Below are 17,205 nucleotides of genomic sequence, written 5' to 3'. Positions count from 1 at the left end.
TGAATTAGATACATACAGTTTTAGTGTAATGTGATTTCGAAATATGATTTTCCTACAAATGACAACTTTTACTTCTACACCAATATGATTGGATTGGTATTTGAACGCAACTTAAAATATATTGTTTTGAATTATTTCTTTTTTAGGGGAAAAAAGAGCTTTTTCCCCCCCATAGATTTTGAATACTTAGTCTTATTTAAAGGAAATCAAATCATTTATACTCAAACTAATTAATCTCTGTTCGTCACTTTATCACTTGTTTTAAATACACGACTTTATGAATATTAAAAAAAAACTATAATTTATGAACATACAAAAGAAGATAAGGAAGGCATCTTCATAGAAAGGCAAGGAAGGTTTTGGAGATTAGAAATGGTTAGCAATGGCGTACTCCAAAGAAGAGGACAAATGTTTTTTTTTTTTTAAATATATGAAGGAGTTGCTTAAATTACAGTTAATTAATTAACAAGAGCAAGTGGATTATTCACCAACTTTTTCTCCCTCCAAGCCACTCATCGCCTCTTTTCAACTTCAAATGTATCGTGAGTTGGATTATATGTACCTTTTAACCACACCTCTTTTGAGGTTATAAAAAAGAAAAAAAAATAACAATCCATCATAACTGTGGTTTTATTAACTTTTTTTTATTGGATTACGTGTGCTTTATATAAGTATTTTATTTATCTGAGTTAAAATCTTTTTTATATTTTAGTTGAATTATATTATTTTAAATGACTAGTTTAATTATGAGTTGACTCCGGTTTGAATCATTAGTTCTTAAACTATTGTCTTGATCAATTCATTGATTGGTCTGATTTTTAATATTTTGCAATACACCCTTTGTAAAATTAATGATTCGTCAACTTTGAACAATAAGAATAACAAACTAACATCAGCTACTAATGTTTTCATAAGCAATGCACTTTTTTTTTTTTTGCTAAAGTATATGTATTGTCTTATTATAGGTAATTCTATTCGAAATACTATCAAGTACCAAATGTAGATACTTTTTTCAGTAGAGATTTGAATATTGATTCGTTATGTTGTCAAGGACTAACTCCATCTAGACTCAATCCTAATTGGTTTTTTTTCTTTTTTTTGGATAATGTGAATGGACTTTCCCTTATTCTAGACTTACACAGCATGACACTATGACGCAGTTCATGAGCAATGGGCCAGAGGCGTCAATTGGGCTTTATGATCATGCTTCAGTGATTGCTCTTCGCTCCCCGTCTTTGCCGTTATTGCCCAGCGGAGTCATGACTGACGTCGCGGTTAAAGAGAACGTGAGCTTTTATCTTATGCTGGCATACTGCCCATTACCCAATATCTCTACAGCAAATAATTTACAGCTGCGAATTTTCCTTCTGATTCCTTGGCCTCCTCCGTCTTCTCCCAGCTCGAACCTGCAAAGAGGAAACAAGGGAGGCCCCGCCCGCAAGGCACCTCTGGGCAAGCTGTAGCTGCTAAACAAGTTGCCTTTTCCTCTTTTCACCCTGTTTTTAGAGAGAGGAAAGCTCTTTGCTTGGGTATTGTCTCTGCTTCCTGTTCTTATTTTGCCTCGCCAAGAATTTCTGGTTGAGGTGGATTCTATTCATAGAGATTTGGTTAAATTTTTTTTCCTTTGCATTTTAGAGCACGTAGATTTTAATCCTCTGCTGGCCTTCTGGGGCATCTATTTCCTTGGTGGCTTTGTTAAAAACTTCGTATTTTGCTTGTGCAGCGGGGCTTCCTGAATTGTTATTGCTTATTAGTCTCTAGTCTGACATTGCTTCATTGATATGATACTGCTAAAGAAAAGATAAAAGGTCCTGAGAGATGTGATGGCTTTTGTGAGGAGGAATCGCACTGGGTGACGTAAAAGTCTCTCTATTCATCATGGATATTCGTTGTTCATTGCTTGCGATTCTGCTGGATTGTCCCAGGGAGATGCAGTTTAGCGGTTTGATAAAATGCTTGCATGTGATGTTTGAGAAAATTGGTGCCTAGCTTTATGTTTTCTTAATGTGGCAGTTTGAAAATCCTCCCTATACAAATTAATCTCTAAGCAGCGCTTTTATGTGGGTTTAAGGATACTGACTTATTGGAGAATACTACAGCGGGCAGTTAGTTCTTTATTAAGAATATTGTTGTTTTGATGTTTTCGTTTCAATTATGTTATATGGACAGGTATGTTCTTTTTGGTTTGTTGAGGAATTCTGTTGATGAGGGATACAATGACGAAGCCTTTGTTTCATGTCATCTGAGATATTGAGCGAGCTGAGTCTAAAGAGTAACAGAAGTATGATGCTTGTTAAATGTGGAAATTCAATTTCTTGTCCGATTCTGTCTTCAGTAGAATTTAAGGTAATGGCATGTATTGTGGTCTTATATTCTAGTTGCTCAGAAAAACCACTTCATTATGTAATGCTTTTGATAGAGTATGGACGGTAGTAGAATGTTGCTTCAGACTAAGGCAGATATTGGAGCTCTGCTATTTGGTTATAGAATTTCAAAGCCTATAACATGTGGCTCACACAAGGTACAGTGTTGACCATTAATGAAAAGACAGGAGATATTCAATGTAGCATTTTGACTTAATTTTGATTTGGGAAATTCTGATTATACTTGTTTTCATCGCAGAAAAATTATATCAGAAGTGCATTAGCTTTTCCTTTGATCCAATCATCTCTCAGCCATAACGGAAGAGCACTAGGTAGACCCAGAGTGCTGGAAAAGTAAGTTATCTTATTTTCCCGATAAGTTGCTATCAACTTCTGCTTCCCATTTTGTATAGTACTGTATACTTCATGCTTCATCATTTAATGCTACAATGCATGACAAGCTTTATAGGTCAAATAGGGTGTATTCCAAGCCTTGAGTATCCTATTCGTGATTTCTTTTTTAACTTGGAATGCAGAAAAGGGAAAGGAGGAGTTGGAAAGAAGGAGCACCACTTATGGCAAAGAAGAGATTCTGCTAAATCTGGGCAAAAGGCGCTTAGTCTTATCAGGATTGTATGCTTCTCTAACCTTTTCATTTCATTAAGAATATTCTAATTGGTGACCTAAAAAAATGAACAGTAATTTGTGTTAATTCAAGTAATGAACAAAAATACAAAATAATTAACCAGACGGTGGTAGGAAAAAGAAGTCGGCCTTATCTGTGTAGTTTAATTTGTTGTGCATTGTTAATTCGGAAATGGCAGGTGTCTGAACTCCCTAATGAAAAAGAGGCTGTTTATGGGGCATTGGACAAATGGACAGCTTGGGAGACAGAGTTCCCATTGATTGCAGTTGCCAAGGCTTTAAAAATCTTAAGGAAAAGGGGCCAGTGGGTTCAGCTAATTCAAGTATGACCTTGATATTCTTAAGGGTTATTCTTGTATGGTTTTTAATAATTGTATGAGTTGGCTTAAATTGGGTGCTATCTGGGACTTGACATTAGATTGTTTTTCCTGCGAATAAATTAAAGTTTGTTGTCAGCTCCTTGGATAATTGAATGGGTTAAAGAAAGCTGAAATTAGTTAAGTAAATGATTCAGATTTAGGATACAAGATAAGGTTTCTTATAAATATTTACAGCAGCTCGTCTGATCAAAATTTGATTCCCCTTGATGTAGCTTCTGCTTAAATCAAATTCCCAGCTAGTGTTATTCTTCAATTGAGAAAATGGTCCAGTTTGTATTCTTTTCGAGCTTATAGATCTACATCTTACGTATGTTTTGGATATTAAAAATTTTCAAGTTTTTGTTTTTTCATCAAAATAAAAGAAATGTCATCTATTAATATTAATGAATGTTGTTATGTACTGGTCCTTCTTACGAATGTCACTATTTGCATATGAGCATAAGAAAACGAACTTAAGGTGTTGATGAATGGTATCTCTTTCACTCGTTAGCCCTGAGTGTGTTGTCTATATCAATACTTGATTTCGATTAGATATGGTGATGGAAAGAAATATCACTGGTTACTGATTCTTAACACTACTCAGGTGGCAAAGTGGATGTTAAGCAGAGGTCAAGGAACAACAATGGGGACTTATGACACTCTTCTTCTGGCATTTGATAGAGATCGGAGGGTTGAGGAAGCAGAATCATTGTGGAACATGATTATACATGCCCATACGCGCTCTCTCTCAAAGAGACTTTTTTCAAGGATGATTGCATTGTATGACCATCATTATATGCCTGATAAGATAATAGAGGTACCATTCTTTTCTCACCTTCACGTGGATTTTTCTGCAGTTGTCGAGTTTGACTCTTTGTACGTGTGTCTAAATTATGTTTGCTTCAACGTAGTGAGCTCTATTGCTTTCTTTTCTGTGTGGTCAGGTATTTGCAGACATGGAGGAGTTGCGTGTAAAACCCGATGAAGACACAGTTCGCAGAGTGGCACGAGCATTCAGAGAACTAGGTCAAGAAGAAAAGATGAGATTGGTTATAAAAAGATATGGGATTAAGTGGAAGTATATTCACTTTAATGGTGAACGGGTTAGAGTGAGAACAACATGGGATGAAGATGATGAATCAACCAACTGAAATGGGATTGTGTTTCAACCAGGAAACAGTCTCATCTGGATCCGAGATACTTAGAAATGTATTCTAATGTAAATAAACGTAACTGTATATGCAAAAGTTCATTAGTTTGCTCTATGAAGTTAGATGGACGGAAAAATTCCCAAGGGTGCTGCTGATGTCAATTCTGTATAACTGTGTATGGAAACCGCTTAATTCAAGGAGCGAAGAGTACGTTGGAATAGAGCAAGATATAGTCCTTGTATGAATTAGGATGCTGTAAGATATAATGCAAGAGTGTTTTTACTTGCGTGTTATTGAACTTAAAAGTATGGCAAAATATGTCAATTATAGAAAAGAAATTATAAATATGAAAACTGTTCATAACTATTAGTAAGAAGTGTTTGAAAATATAATTGTATTTTCATAATTTTTCCATCTACTTAACTTTGTGCCAGCAACTTAATTCTTGCAACTCTCAACTCTCCCGTGTTTTAGGTTAAAATACATGCTCTTTGTTCACGGATGGCATGCTTTTAGATTTAAAGTTGAGAAATGCCTTTTAAGAGACAGTAGGTCTTTTGAAGTAAGAAGTACAAATAAACACACCATCTTTTTTATTTGTGGTTAATTTTTCACTTCAGAAGATCTAATTTTTAAATATAATATCTAATACAGTATTCATGAAAGCAGAAAATCTCGGTCATTTTCGAAGCATAAATCTGAGTCCTCTTGATTTAAAACATCAGAGAGGCCAGAGAACAAAAAAGTTGAGGAAGCAAACCATGGTGACATTATATCGTGCTGATCCTGAGAGAGTACAAACCAATCCCCAAATCTCAGTCCCATGATCCTACTGTCCTTCCTGAATCCCAATCTTATTTTGCCTTTTCTTTTATATCTATCTGTAATGTTTCCATCATTTGACTAATGTACAATTCAAATGTAAAAGACAAACGCCACTAAGAAACAACCATAATAATATCAGAAACATTATAGAAAAGATACAGCAACTGTACTTCTAACAACATATTGCTTGTAAGTCCAAGCATACCACCCAAAATAGTACTGATCTTCATCTGACTCAATCTTTTCTGGTACTTGACTTCTTTTTGCCATCACTGTGATGGTGAAGTTCTTTTTCTGCCCAACATTTTCAAATTCCAGAACATTCGGAGAGGCTAAGATGGTGTATTCCTTTGGTGACTGAGCACTGAACTTGTAGACACTCTTGGGGCTACCAACGTTTGTGACCACTCTCACAACGGTCTTCTTGCTCCCACTGAGCCTGTGAATTTGGATGGATGGATAGTTAAGGTTGTTAGGGTCAGGTAATGGATTTGGACAGCGATAGTTGAGTTTCAATCGTTGAGTTTCTCCAAGGGTACATGTGTGAAGAATGTAGTCAATGTAGGAAGAATCATAAATTAGCCCAGGGTCTGATGCTTTCAGAGGTTGGAAGTGGCCAGAGCCATATGCAAATGGAGTCGCAGGTTTTCCTGTTTCTTCTTTCATTGGCTCTCCCATATTGTCTGTTGTGCTAGCTGCAAGAAAACCATTATTTAACTGGTAATTAACTAGGATGACCACAATAATAAGCTTCATCCTATTAGGAGGGGTCAGTTACATGAACCGTATAATGCTATTAAACTCTGTTAACAATTAAATCTTTGGATAAATTATTAACCATGAGGTTCTGCTTAAGTAATTACATGTGAGATAATTGCATCCAATGTTGTAGATTTATCTTATTTGTGTGTATGGCTTCTCTGCAGATCATTCATCACATATCAGATCATCTCTCTCTTGACCTTGTCTCAAACCCAAATTATACATGTTGGATTATGTTTTTTCCTTTGAGCCCATTTTAAAGTCTAATTAAATATGACCATACTCAACCTATGCAAGAGACAAATCAAGCAGTTCTTGTATGGGTCAAATCTGAATGATCGTCATCCCTATCAGCGTATAAAAGTGAACTACTGTTGACAGGCAGGTTATCATATCAAATTTGAGAATGAAGGTTAGGTACCTGTGGTGATGAGGGCAGATCTGATAGCAGCAGAGGTCCAAGTTGGGTGTAGAGCTTTGAGAAGAGCAGCAGCGGCACTAACGTGAGGACAAGACATGGAAGTACCAGAAAATATGTTGTACTTCACTACTCTGTTGTCTTTATTTGACCTTGTTGGCCCATCTGCTTCTGTCCATGCTGCCAATATGTCCACTCCTGGTGCTGTGATGTCTGGCTGCATTTCACCCCAAACACACAAAAGAGGTTAACTTTCTGGTCTTATCCTCCTCAGATGCACATAAAGTGCCCGTTTGGTTCAAAGAGTCATAGGGAATGTAGTGTCATGGAATAATGATTATAGAGAATCCGTTTGATATGCCATCAATAAATCATGGAATGAAAGTTATATTTTATGTTTGTGGTCTCGTCCAAAGCAAAATGAGAGTAACAGTTATCAGTCTCACAAGTAAAGTGTAGTTTATAAGTTTAAGGGATTCGTCCATCCAACAAGCTAGTCTTCTAGGATGGGTTCTCGCTTTAGATTTATGTTCATAACTGTAACTTTCTTGGAAGTTTGTGTGCATGAAGGAAATATTACCTTAAGAACAAAGGGATCGACAATGTTAGGACCCCGACTAGAGAAGTTGGCCAAGAGAGGAGCAGGTTTAGTGTGCAGCACAGTGGTTCCGGGAAGAAGTTGAACCTTGGGATCATTAGATGAACGCAGATATTGCAGAAGCTTGAGGGCATTCTGGTACGACACACCAGTGGCTGAAACAAAATGAAGATCACATGGTACGTCGTTTCCAAATGCTTCAGAGTTTCCCAGAATTAAACCAACCCCATCAGCTCTTCTCACCTCTAAGCCTTTTGCAACTCTCGCTCCTTTCCCTCTCATGCACAGAACTATCTTCCCTTTAACCTTTTTGGCCTCCAGCGAGCCCTCCAGGCAATACCTGCGTTTCATTTGTTTGTGTTTTTTGATTAGCTTTCCTTAGTTTAAGATGCACTTAGTTTAATGTCGCAGAATATGATTAACAATAATCACCCTGAGTCGTTCTTGGCAACGCTTGAATTTTCAACGTCTCCTGCGAATACCAATTTGTGGAAGCTGCGTTTCATTTGCATTGGTGTGATTGATCGTCCCTATAGAGTGTTCAAAACCAAAATAAATGTTATTATAATTAAACACGAACACGCACCCACTCACATTCTTTAAACATATAACACATCATATTAATATCGACGAAAGAATATACCTGAAAACTTCAATTGTCTTTATTGTTTTAACATTTATTTATTTATTATTAAATAAAGCTACTCATACTGTCATGACTCGTACGTGTTACCCATGATTCTTACAAATCTTTAAAAAATAAAAACAGAAAAGTTTTGCCATTTAAGGAGCAATAATATGATTAAATTTAGATTAATTAGCTGTATGGATGAAAATAAGATACTTATAAAAAAATTAATACGTAATAAGACATATTTTGGTCATTTTTAACAATATCATTTTTTTAATAAACAATACTCCTCCGGTTCTTAATATAGGACCTAATTGTTAAGTTAATTTTGGTCCTAAATATAAGACTTATTTTTTATATTTATCAATTTTTTCTAAATTATCCTATAGGTACTCTCTCAACCATAATTAAGTAAGTGAGAGAGCAATGATATTAAGAAAGATGATTATAGTGTTTTAGGAAAAATATGCTATATTTTTTATAATTAACTAACTTATTTAAATTTCTTAATTTAATCAAATTAGTTAAATAGATTTTATGTTAAGGAGCGGAGGAATATCATATTTAGAAGAAGACCGGCAAAAAACAAACATTTAATTTAATTACCTCAATTCTGGTCCCATTACGGAGCAAAACTGGGGCAAGAAAGGTCCGATCCAGAGTGCTTGCCCCGACTGTAATGACCCACGGAGCCGGGTTGGACAAAGTCCGACTTGAAGGCCCAGAGTTGCCAGCGCTACAAACCACCACAATGTTCTTCCTCGTAGCCTCCAAAGCCGCTCTCGCAATCACGTCGTCTCTGTAAGAGAGAGGTTTTGGATATGCAATTGAAATGCTCAGAACGTCGACACCGTCTTCAATGGCATCGTCGATGGCCTTCAGCATGTCAACATCCGTACACACGTTTCCGAGGTCTTTGGATTGCCCTTTGATCGGCCAGCACGCTTTATATATGGCCAATCGGGCCAACGGAGCTCCGCCGGAGGCCGTGCCATTCGCGTATCCACCGAGGGCCGACGCGCTCGGGACGGTGCGGCCGGCGACTATGGAGGCTGTGTGGGACCCGTGGCCGTCTTTGTCTCGAGCTGATTTGTAGTCTTCTTTCTCGTTCAGAGAGCCAAATGCTGTTTCATAGCCTTGCAGGTAGTACCGAGCTCCGATGATCTTCCTGCGAATAAAGAATTGAACGACAAATCAATTTCCTATTTAAGAAAAAATTAGTTTTGTTTTTTTTTCACCTGAAAATTATGTAATGTGATTCTTGCATGCAAGAATCAATCATTAAATTAGCCATTTTAATTATGAAATTGGATTTAAGAGCACTAGAAGCAAGGAGAAATTTTTATATATAAAGTTTGTCTTTAATTTAAATTTGAATTTTGTTTCTATCTCATTTGTCCTTTATCCAAATACTACCTCCTGTCTTAAATATGTCAATATGAGACTTAATTTATAGTATAAATTATGTTACAAAATACAAACTAAGTTTTATTTATATTTAGGAGCAGAGGTAACATATTCTAATTTTAAATCCCAATGAAAACAAAAGTTAGATGGGTGAATTTAAAAAAAAAAGTCCGAAAAGATATAAGGGCTTAATGTGGACAAAATGCAAGAAAGATATAAGAAAATTGTGTGGACTGAAAATGCTGATTGAATATATATAATCATGACCACTTATATGCTTATTTAATTTAAAAATAAATAAGTTTCACATTAATTTAAAAAATAGAAATTCAAACAGAGTGATGATAATTGAAAGATAACAGAGAATAGAAAATTTTAAAAGGAAGGGGAATAAAACCCTTAAATACTAGTTAAGATTTACTTTCTGAACGAAATTTAAATATGTGGGTTTTAAATTTAACAAATGTTAATAACAAGAACTACTCATAAGAGAAATCGAAATGTTGTACGTTATTTTATTATTATTATTATTTTTTTTGGGGGTAAAAATACCTCCACAAAGTTCAACACACCTCGAAATTCATGGACCATCCATATTGCAAAAGGTCGCTACCTTATCCATAACACCTTTCTCCGCTTTTCAATTTCTTATCAGCTACACACAATCCAGTACAGCTCAGGAAAAAAACAAGCCCCCTCAAACCAAAATAATAATAATAAGAATAATAAATAAATAAAATAAAAATTGATTTGGGCTCATTTAGAGGGCTTTATAAACAGTTTTTTAATCGTGATTTATAGAATACAAAATAAACATGTGAGAAGAATTTTACCATGTGTTCATGAGTGATTTCAAACATAATTCCAAACAAGGCCTCACTCTTTCACGCGCTCAAGATCGGATTAACTGCTTTCCTTGCATACTTGAGAGTGATTGGGTTATACAAAAGATAAAATACGTGATAAGAATTATTTCGGGTGTATAAAAAAAATAGAGAAAATCTAAAAAAAGTGCTTGTTAAATTTTAAAATTCTAAATCAGTATTAGTTACTAAACTCGTAAAGAAAATGACTACATTCGAAAAGCAAATGACAACACATTTTTGTAGTAATTCCTGATTTGGAATTTTGAAATTCAATAGTCATCTTTTTGGGATTTTTCCAAAAAAATATGCGATAAGAATTTTATCTAGTAAAACAAATAAAAAAATTATTTTAAGCTAATTCAAGTAGTTACAAACATTCTTCATTAATTGGACTACCCATAGGCTCTTAACCCCCCATTTCAATCGTAACTTGTTTCTTTAAAGGTATATATCAGGAATATTTTTAGTAATAACAGAGGCTATAATACCGAGAAAAGAATGCAAGAAATAAATCTCCTGAATATATATATATATGAAGACTTAATCCACAATTACTTGGTAAAAAAAAAAAACGAGAATCCTTGCCCTCTATACCAATTTAAATTGAAGATTATTGCAACAAACTTTAATTGAATTGAATTAGAAGGCATGTTTTTAACAGTACACTTGTACTCTTTTCTGATCAAGACGCTCATACCATGTGCCTTTTAATTTGATGAACTTGGTATTCTACCAATCAATAATATAAAATTCATATCATCAACCCGTGCTAAATTAATTAACCATGGAATCAATAATATATACTTTCAATTAATTAGTTCACTTATTATAATGAATAGGGTGTGGACAAGAGATTTGTGCGGAACATGGATGACCCAGAAAAAGGACAAGACAGTGTGATGAGGATAAAATAATGGAAAAGGGGCAGAGAGGTTGAAGAGGAGGACAGTGGAACGCGAAAGAAGATCACAAGATGAGAAAACGAAAGAAGACAAAAGGAAATTAAGTCAAAAAGACAAAGAAAGAATCACGTAGCTAGACGTATAATATATATATATATATATATATATATATATATGCACACACACTATGTCGGTTCTTAATATAAGAGATAATTTGGTTTTTATTTCAAGATAATTCTCATAGTAATAGTAGTTTTAGTTACTTACGCTTGATTAGTAAGAATATTTTACAAAATATAATATTTATTTTTTTATAAATAACTAATTTAAATAATTTTTTATCAATCTAAATTAATTAACTAGTTATTATATTAAAAATTAGAAGTAATATATACTCTAGGGAGACTGAGAGGGACACCCACTAAGTGTGTTATATATAGACTTAGCCCCACTTGCTTCTCAAAAGATGGCACTGAAAATGCCCTCTGTGACTCTTATCATTTTGTCCTTAATCTCTTCTTCCTCGAAAAAGGTGTCTCACAGGTTCAACAAAGCAACATATATGGCACAGTGCAATGGGAAAACTTCAATCTGTTTCATGTCATTTTGAAATCCTTTGCTCCCGCTTTCTTGTGCAGCTCTTTTCAATTATCTGTAATTTCCCATACTTTAGTTATATCATTTATGTTCTTGTCCACATGATAATAATTAAAGGCTATCTATGATAAGTTTATGATTAAAATTTTAATTTTAATTGCATCAGGTCAGATATAATATATTATCTTGTCTACATGTATTTTTAAGATTTTTTTCTTTTAAAATTTAAAAAAAAAGGAGAGATTCTGATTCATTGCCATAACGTAAAATAAAGATAATTCAAGTCATAAAAGATTGATATATGTTATATATAGATGACCTCTTTAAGCTTTGAAACGTTACAATGAATCTCCCTACACTTTCCTAGGTTTATGCATATATCTTTAATTACTAGTGGTTTTGTTAACTACTTATTATCTGTGTGTATTAAAGTTTGCAAAACTTAGATGCATATAACTCAAAATTTGAGAGGGCATATATACACAAAAATATAATTCAAGGGGCATATATTTGGGTTTATTCTTACCGAGTTGAAATATTAGGTATGCTCTTTTTGAAATGACCTCCAAACTTACTTGATTAATTTATACGCTTTTTGAAAACAGCTGACATTTTCTCAATAAAATAAAATAAAAGCTATCTTAATTAACAAGGTAATGGATTATTCTGTGCACATTATCCTATATATAAATGCAAGTAGATTAAGTTGCTTTTGGTATTCTTTGATGTTATAATATGTATAAAGACTGTGACATCTGAAAATGACATAACCCTAAACAAGTTACGCAATTGAGGGGAAAACAAATCGACAGCTTTTGCTTTAGTAATATCTAAGCCACTACACAATATATATATATATATATTGTACTCTAAAATTCATTCATATATATATGTGTGTATGTGAAAGAGAAAACAAGGTACTAATTAATTTGTGGCTTGATTAAGGAAAGAACCTGCGCATTCAAAGGTTCTAAAGTAGTTGAATATAGAAAATACTTTGGTTTCAAAAAGTGTTTGTCTTGTCATCATTATAAAGTTTCCCACAAGAATTAAAGAGGGGTAGAGTTCAAACAATTGGATAACGTCTTTATTATAATTTAAACTCAACTAAGCTTTAATCCAGAGATTATGTAATGATTATGTCAAAAGCTACTAGAACTCCCTAATTTATTATATTGGCTGTACTTCAAGCTCTATGCTCATTACATCAAAAGGACAATTTTTTTTAACCAAATCTAAATGAAAATTATATTAAAGGTCTTAATCTTCAAAATAATTATCATTCTCAAGATGTATATATACAGTATCCCCCCCCCCCAAAAAAAAAACATGAATGATTATCCCATCAAGATTGAAGAGAAGGAAAAGGTATCTGTAAAATGAGTCAGTTTTGTCAGGAAAAGGATTCAGCCTTAAACATGAACTTTTTTTGGGGGTGCAAGGGTAAATTATTAATTATTAAGGGCAGAAATTCCTCTTCTGTAACTGTCCAAAAAACCAGAAAATCTTGGTGGTCATGTGTGTCTGTACCTGACACCTATATTGACTCACATGTGTGTGTATGACTCAGTTGTCTCTCATGTAATGTAACATCAAAATGAAGAAAACAGTACACAGTCAAAGTGTAAAACATAAATAAATAAATAAATAAAAATAGGGGAAGAAAAAAACAAGGGAGGAGAGAGAAAGAATAAGTGACCTGTTACACAAGGAGGAAGGGAAGGCTGTCCCATTTTGGCAGATTCCTTTCCATCTTTGTGGAAGAGGCCCCATACCTTCATCTCTGAAGCTCTTTGATTCTGGCCACACACCTGCTTATGCATTTTTGTATATATGTAATATCTCACTCATACATATTATTCTCTGTCTTAAATCAAAATCAAATCAAAATTATTGACTCCAAAATATTTACATGTTAGAAAATGTTATTTATGCTGCATTCTATTTTGTTCAAAAAAAAATATTCAAAGTATTAAAATGGGGGGATAAAAAAAGGTACGAGCTAAATTTGAAAGGTTCATAGATTTCATTAAATGTGTAAAGGTTCTAAATTAAATTGAGTTTAGGCTATTTTCAAATCAAAGGGTTCTATCCCTTTCAAATGCATACTCTGTTTTTCTTTTCTTTTTTTTTTAAACTAAAGAGATAACTACTGAAGTCTTGACATTATAAGTAGAATCGAACTCACAATCTCTTTTTTACTAAAAACATGAAGCATAAAGAGAAAATCCAATCCCAAAAAAATAGTTAGGAAAGCTTTTTGAACTTACAAACCACGGCACTTTAGCCGGCTTCTTACTAGTTATGACCCTTCGGAGTCCTGTCCTTAAACGCATACTCTTGATTATATTCATCTCTAAACAGCCACACACACACACACATATTATTTATGTCTGAAGAGAAGTGATATATAGGGGTAAAGGCATGGAAATGCAGATGTATTTATATGCGATGTTAAGAATGAAAGACAGATTAATATATATTACGTACCACTATCTATCATTCCAACAATAATATCTTGTCCATATTTAGCTTTTGAGAGCAAGTCTTTTCCTTTCTTCTTCTTAATGGCCTCTTCTTTCCAAGGATTCAATGGCTCTTCTAACCCAACAAACTTCCATGACCTTGTGGTCTGCAATGAGTACCTTCCTGGTTGGCTCTCACGCACAGAAGCCACTCCCTCCATTTCTGTCCGAAACGTTTCCTAATTTAATTTCTTCGAATAAATTAATTCAATGACCTAATTGAATGAATCAGTTATAAACGATTATACCTGATAGCCTCTTGGCTTCTTCTGGGGTAAGCACAGCAGAGAAGCCATTAATGGTGTGTTTGTAACTGTAGAGAAGGGATGCCCGAGCTTCTTCTTCAGTTTCTTTCACAGAAACAAGATAGGAGCGATGGATATGTTCTATATCCTGCATCTTTATTCTGTCTCCATGATCGCCTCTGATGTCGACTATGTAGATCTGATATGTATAATAAAAATATATCTTTCAGTAATGATGTAACGAACACAGAACTAAACCCAGATAATCGTATAAAGCAACACAATGAGGAGAAGGAGGAGGAAGAAGAAACCTGTTCATTCTTTTTGGTGCCTGAGACAAAGGAAAAAAGGAAGAGGAGGAGAAGGAGGAGGAGAGTTGTAAGGAAAGCACTACTGCTGTGCGTTGCCATTGGTTTAGGGGAAATGAGGCATGAAACTTAATTTGATAAGAGGATTAATATTTATAGAGAGGTTATCGCTATCAATACACGCATTTCCACACTAGAGACATGAAAGTATGATTACATTTTTATGCATACACTCCTTCTGCCCCTTATTATACAAGCCTTTCTACAAAGAATTTTTGGTGATGTTTGTGAACGTTGGGCAGTTTTAATGACACTAAATATAATTTTTTTTTATATATCCTCATGTTTAATAAGGCTAGTGAGAGATTAAAACTTAATATGAGTTTGAAATGTAGTATAGTTAATGGGAATAATATTAGAAATCACCTGAATTTTATAATAAATTTAATACTTTTAACTAATTTTATTAGTACGTTTTAATTAGTTACAGAGTTCTCATAATAAGGATTAGATAAAGTAATTATATAATATTTGAAATTACTGGGTCAGAATATTTGAGTGTCCATCGTTAATTGTTTTTAATCTATAAGGTTCAAAATGTAATTATAATTGTTACTTCTTCCATTTTAAAAATAGTATTCCTTTAAATAAAATATTTCTTAATAATATTTTTTATTATAAAAATAAATAACTTTAGATTATCACTATGCGTGAGATTTTCCTCTTAATTAGTCTATAAGCCTAAGCTGACAGACTTGCTTTTTAAGCAAAATCTAACGATGGTAATAAACGAAAGTTATTTATTTTTATAATAAAAAGTATTTTAAATATGTTAAAATTACTTTTTTAAGCACAGATATATAATAGATATTTAATATTTTTCATCTTTTAATTATTTTCTTATAAAGTATTTATTGGCTTTTTATATTTTATATTTCCCCTTTTATCTTTAATAACTTCATTTTATCAATTAATTCATTATTTTTCTTATTCGAAATTATTTTTAATATTTTTTTATCAAAATTAATCTGTTCAACTACGAATAAATCATAATCAGATCAGTAGTTTGAGATCAAAATTACCACCAATGGATCTGGTTTTTAATATGTTACTCTTCTAGTCCTTAATATAAGACTAATTTAACTAATTTGATTAGATTAAGAAAGTTAAGTAAGTTAGTTAAGTATAAGAAATATGACATGTTTTTTTAAACACTATAATCATCTTCCCTAATATCCCCTCTCCCTCTTCTATTTGACTATGGTTGAGGAGTATCAAGAAGGATAATTTAGAAAAAAATTGATAAATAGGTTTTATATTTAGGACTAAAATCAACTCAACAATTAGGTTTTATATTAAGAACCGGATGAGTAATTAATAAGAATAATAACAGAAGGTTAGAGGGATAAAATGGGTAAAAATCTAAAGGAGAGGGGAAAAGGTCAATTAAGTGAAAAGAACAGGGGCATGGCAGATTCTCAAATATAGGAACAAGGGATATTGAACCTTTTTAGATTCCCGCAAGAAGCAGTCAAATATATGCGGCCACTAATATCTTATATATGTTACCTTTGGGCTTTAATTGTGATGTGGTGCCTTTTCCTTTTTTGCCAGAAAATTAATAAATATCCTTACAATTAATGTGTTTCCTCTCATTATTAATCCATCAAAATATAGAAAGAAGGCCATTATTATATGTGCAATTTACCAAATCCTTTCATCCTTTATTTTATTTATTATTTGGATTTTGACAAATAATAGTGACAGGTGACTTAAAAGCAATGTTTTAAGAACCGGACCGGACCGGACGGTCGAACCGGTTGAACCGTGACCCGGACTCGTTAACGGCTCGGTTTGGACCAAAAAACCGTTCATATAGTTGAGCCGGATTGGACCGGAGTTGAGCCGTTATTAAGCCGAAACCGGAGTTGGACCGGGAACCGGAACGGTTTTCAGAAAACCGGACGGTTTTTTAGCCTGACTGAAAAAATACTAAAAATTTAAAAAAAAATAGAAGAAAAAATAAAAAAATTGATCCCCTTAAGTATCCTAATATATTTTTAGACTATTTATAACCATAGAGTATTATTTCATTGAAAATTTCATATATTGTGGTGTTAAAATCGTAAGTTGCTAGTCTTTTTGTTTTGATATTTGGTCTATCGTTTAAAAAAATATTTTGATTTGAATGAATTAATAATTTGTAATATCATTAAATATTTTAAACATACATAAATTTAAATATATAAGGTTTTAGTCCATTTTCAATGATTTCATTATAATTTTAGATTATTTAAATGCATTTCTAAATTATTTAATAATTTGATATTTTTCATATATACTAATTATATGTATATAATATTGTTTTAAATTAATTATTGCATCACCAGTCTGACCAAACGGTCCGACCGATCCGACCGATTGAACCATGACCTGTTGATCTTTCCGGCTCGACTTCCGGTCCGGCTTTTAAAACATTGCTTAAAAGTATACTTGAGTATTGGCTAGGCTCATGCTTTATTTTCCTCCCTTTTAAAATAGTTTAAGCTAATTAATTAACGTATTTCTTGTTCTTATAAGAGAATATTATATATAATACTTAA

At 33.3% G+C, this 17,205-nt stretch overlaps 2 protein-coding genes across 4 annotated transcripts; one reads left to right on the top strand and one right to left on the bottom strand.

Annotated features, from left to right (window-relative positions):
- The first annotated feature begins 1,354 nt into the window (after nt 1-1,354).
- Nucleotides 1,355-4,865, top strand: LOC114739921 (pentatricopeptide repeat-containing protein At4g18975, chloroplastic). Of its 3 annotated transcripts, XM_028928023.1 has the most exons (9): nt 1,355-1,529; nt 1,724-1,857; nt 2,170-2,346; nt 2,420-2,521; nt 2,623-2,717; nt 2,900-2,996; nt 3,188-3,331; nt 3,972-4,184; nt 4,312-4,865. In XM_028928023.1, the coding sequence occupies exons 3-9, from the start codon at nt 2,236-2,238 to the stop codon at nt 4,516-4,518; spliced, it is 969 nt and encodes a 322-aa protein (XP_028783856.1). In that variant the 5' UTR covers nt 1,355-1,529; nt 1,724-1,857; nt 2,170-2,235; the 3' UTR covers nt 4,519-4,865. The 3 variants fall into 3 exon arrangements, with proteins under 3 accessions (XP_028783856.1, XP_028783855.1, XP_028783857.1); XM_028928022.1 differs by having other exon boundaries at nt 1,724-2,346; XM_028928024.1 differs by lacking the exon at nt 2,420-2,521 and having other exon boundaries at nt 1,724-2,346.
- Nucleotides 4,866-5,264: 399 nt separating this feature from the next.
- LOC114739922 (subtilisin-like protease SBT5.6) lies at nt 5,265-14,695 on the bottom strand. Its single transcript, XM_028928025.1, has 9 exons — nt 14,606-14,695; nt 14,298-14,493; nt 14,015-14,212; nt 13,224-13,335; nt 8,359-8,920; nt 7,554-7,651; nt 7,104-7,461; nt 6,527-6,740; nt 5,265-6,038 (listed from the first exon to the last, which is right to left on the bottom strand). The coding sequence occupies exons 2-9, from the start codon at nt 14,446-14,448 to the stop codon at nt 5,488-5,490; spliced, it is 2,244 nt and encodes a 747-aa protein (XP_028783858.1). The 5' UTR covers nt 14,449-14,493; nt 14,606-14,695; the 3' UTR covers nt 5,265-5,487.
- Nucleotides 14,696-17,205: the final 2,510 nt, after the last annotated feature.

The sequence above is a fragment of the Neltuma alba genome, unplaced genomic scaffold (assembly GCF_004799145.2).
Source record: "Neltuma alba isolate B1F8T4 unplaced genomic scaffold, ASM479914v2 tig00002985_pilon, whole genome shotgun sequence".
NCBI classification, from domain to species: Eukaryota; Viridiplantae; Streptophyta; class Magnoliopsida; order Fabales; family Fabaceae; genus Neltuma; species Neltuma alba.
This window is presented reverse-complemented; position numbering and strand designations above follow the sequence as displayed.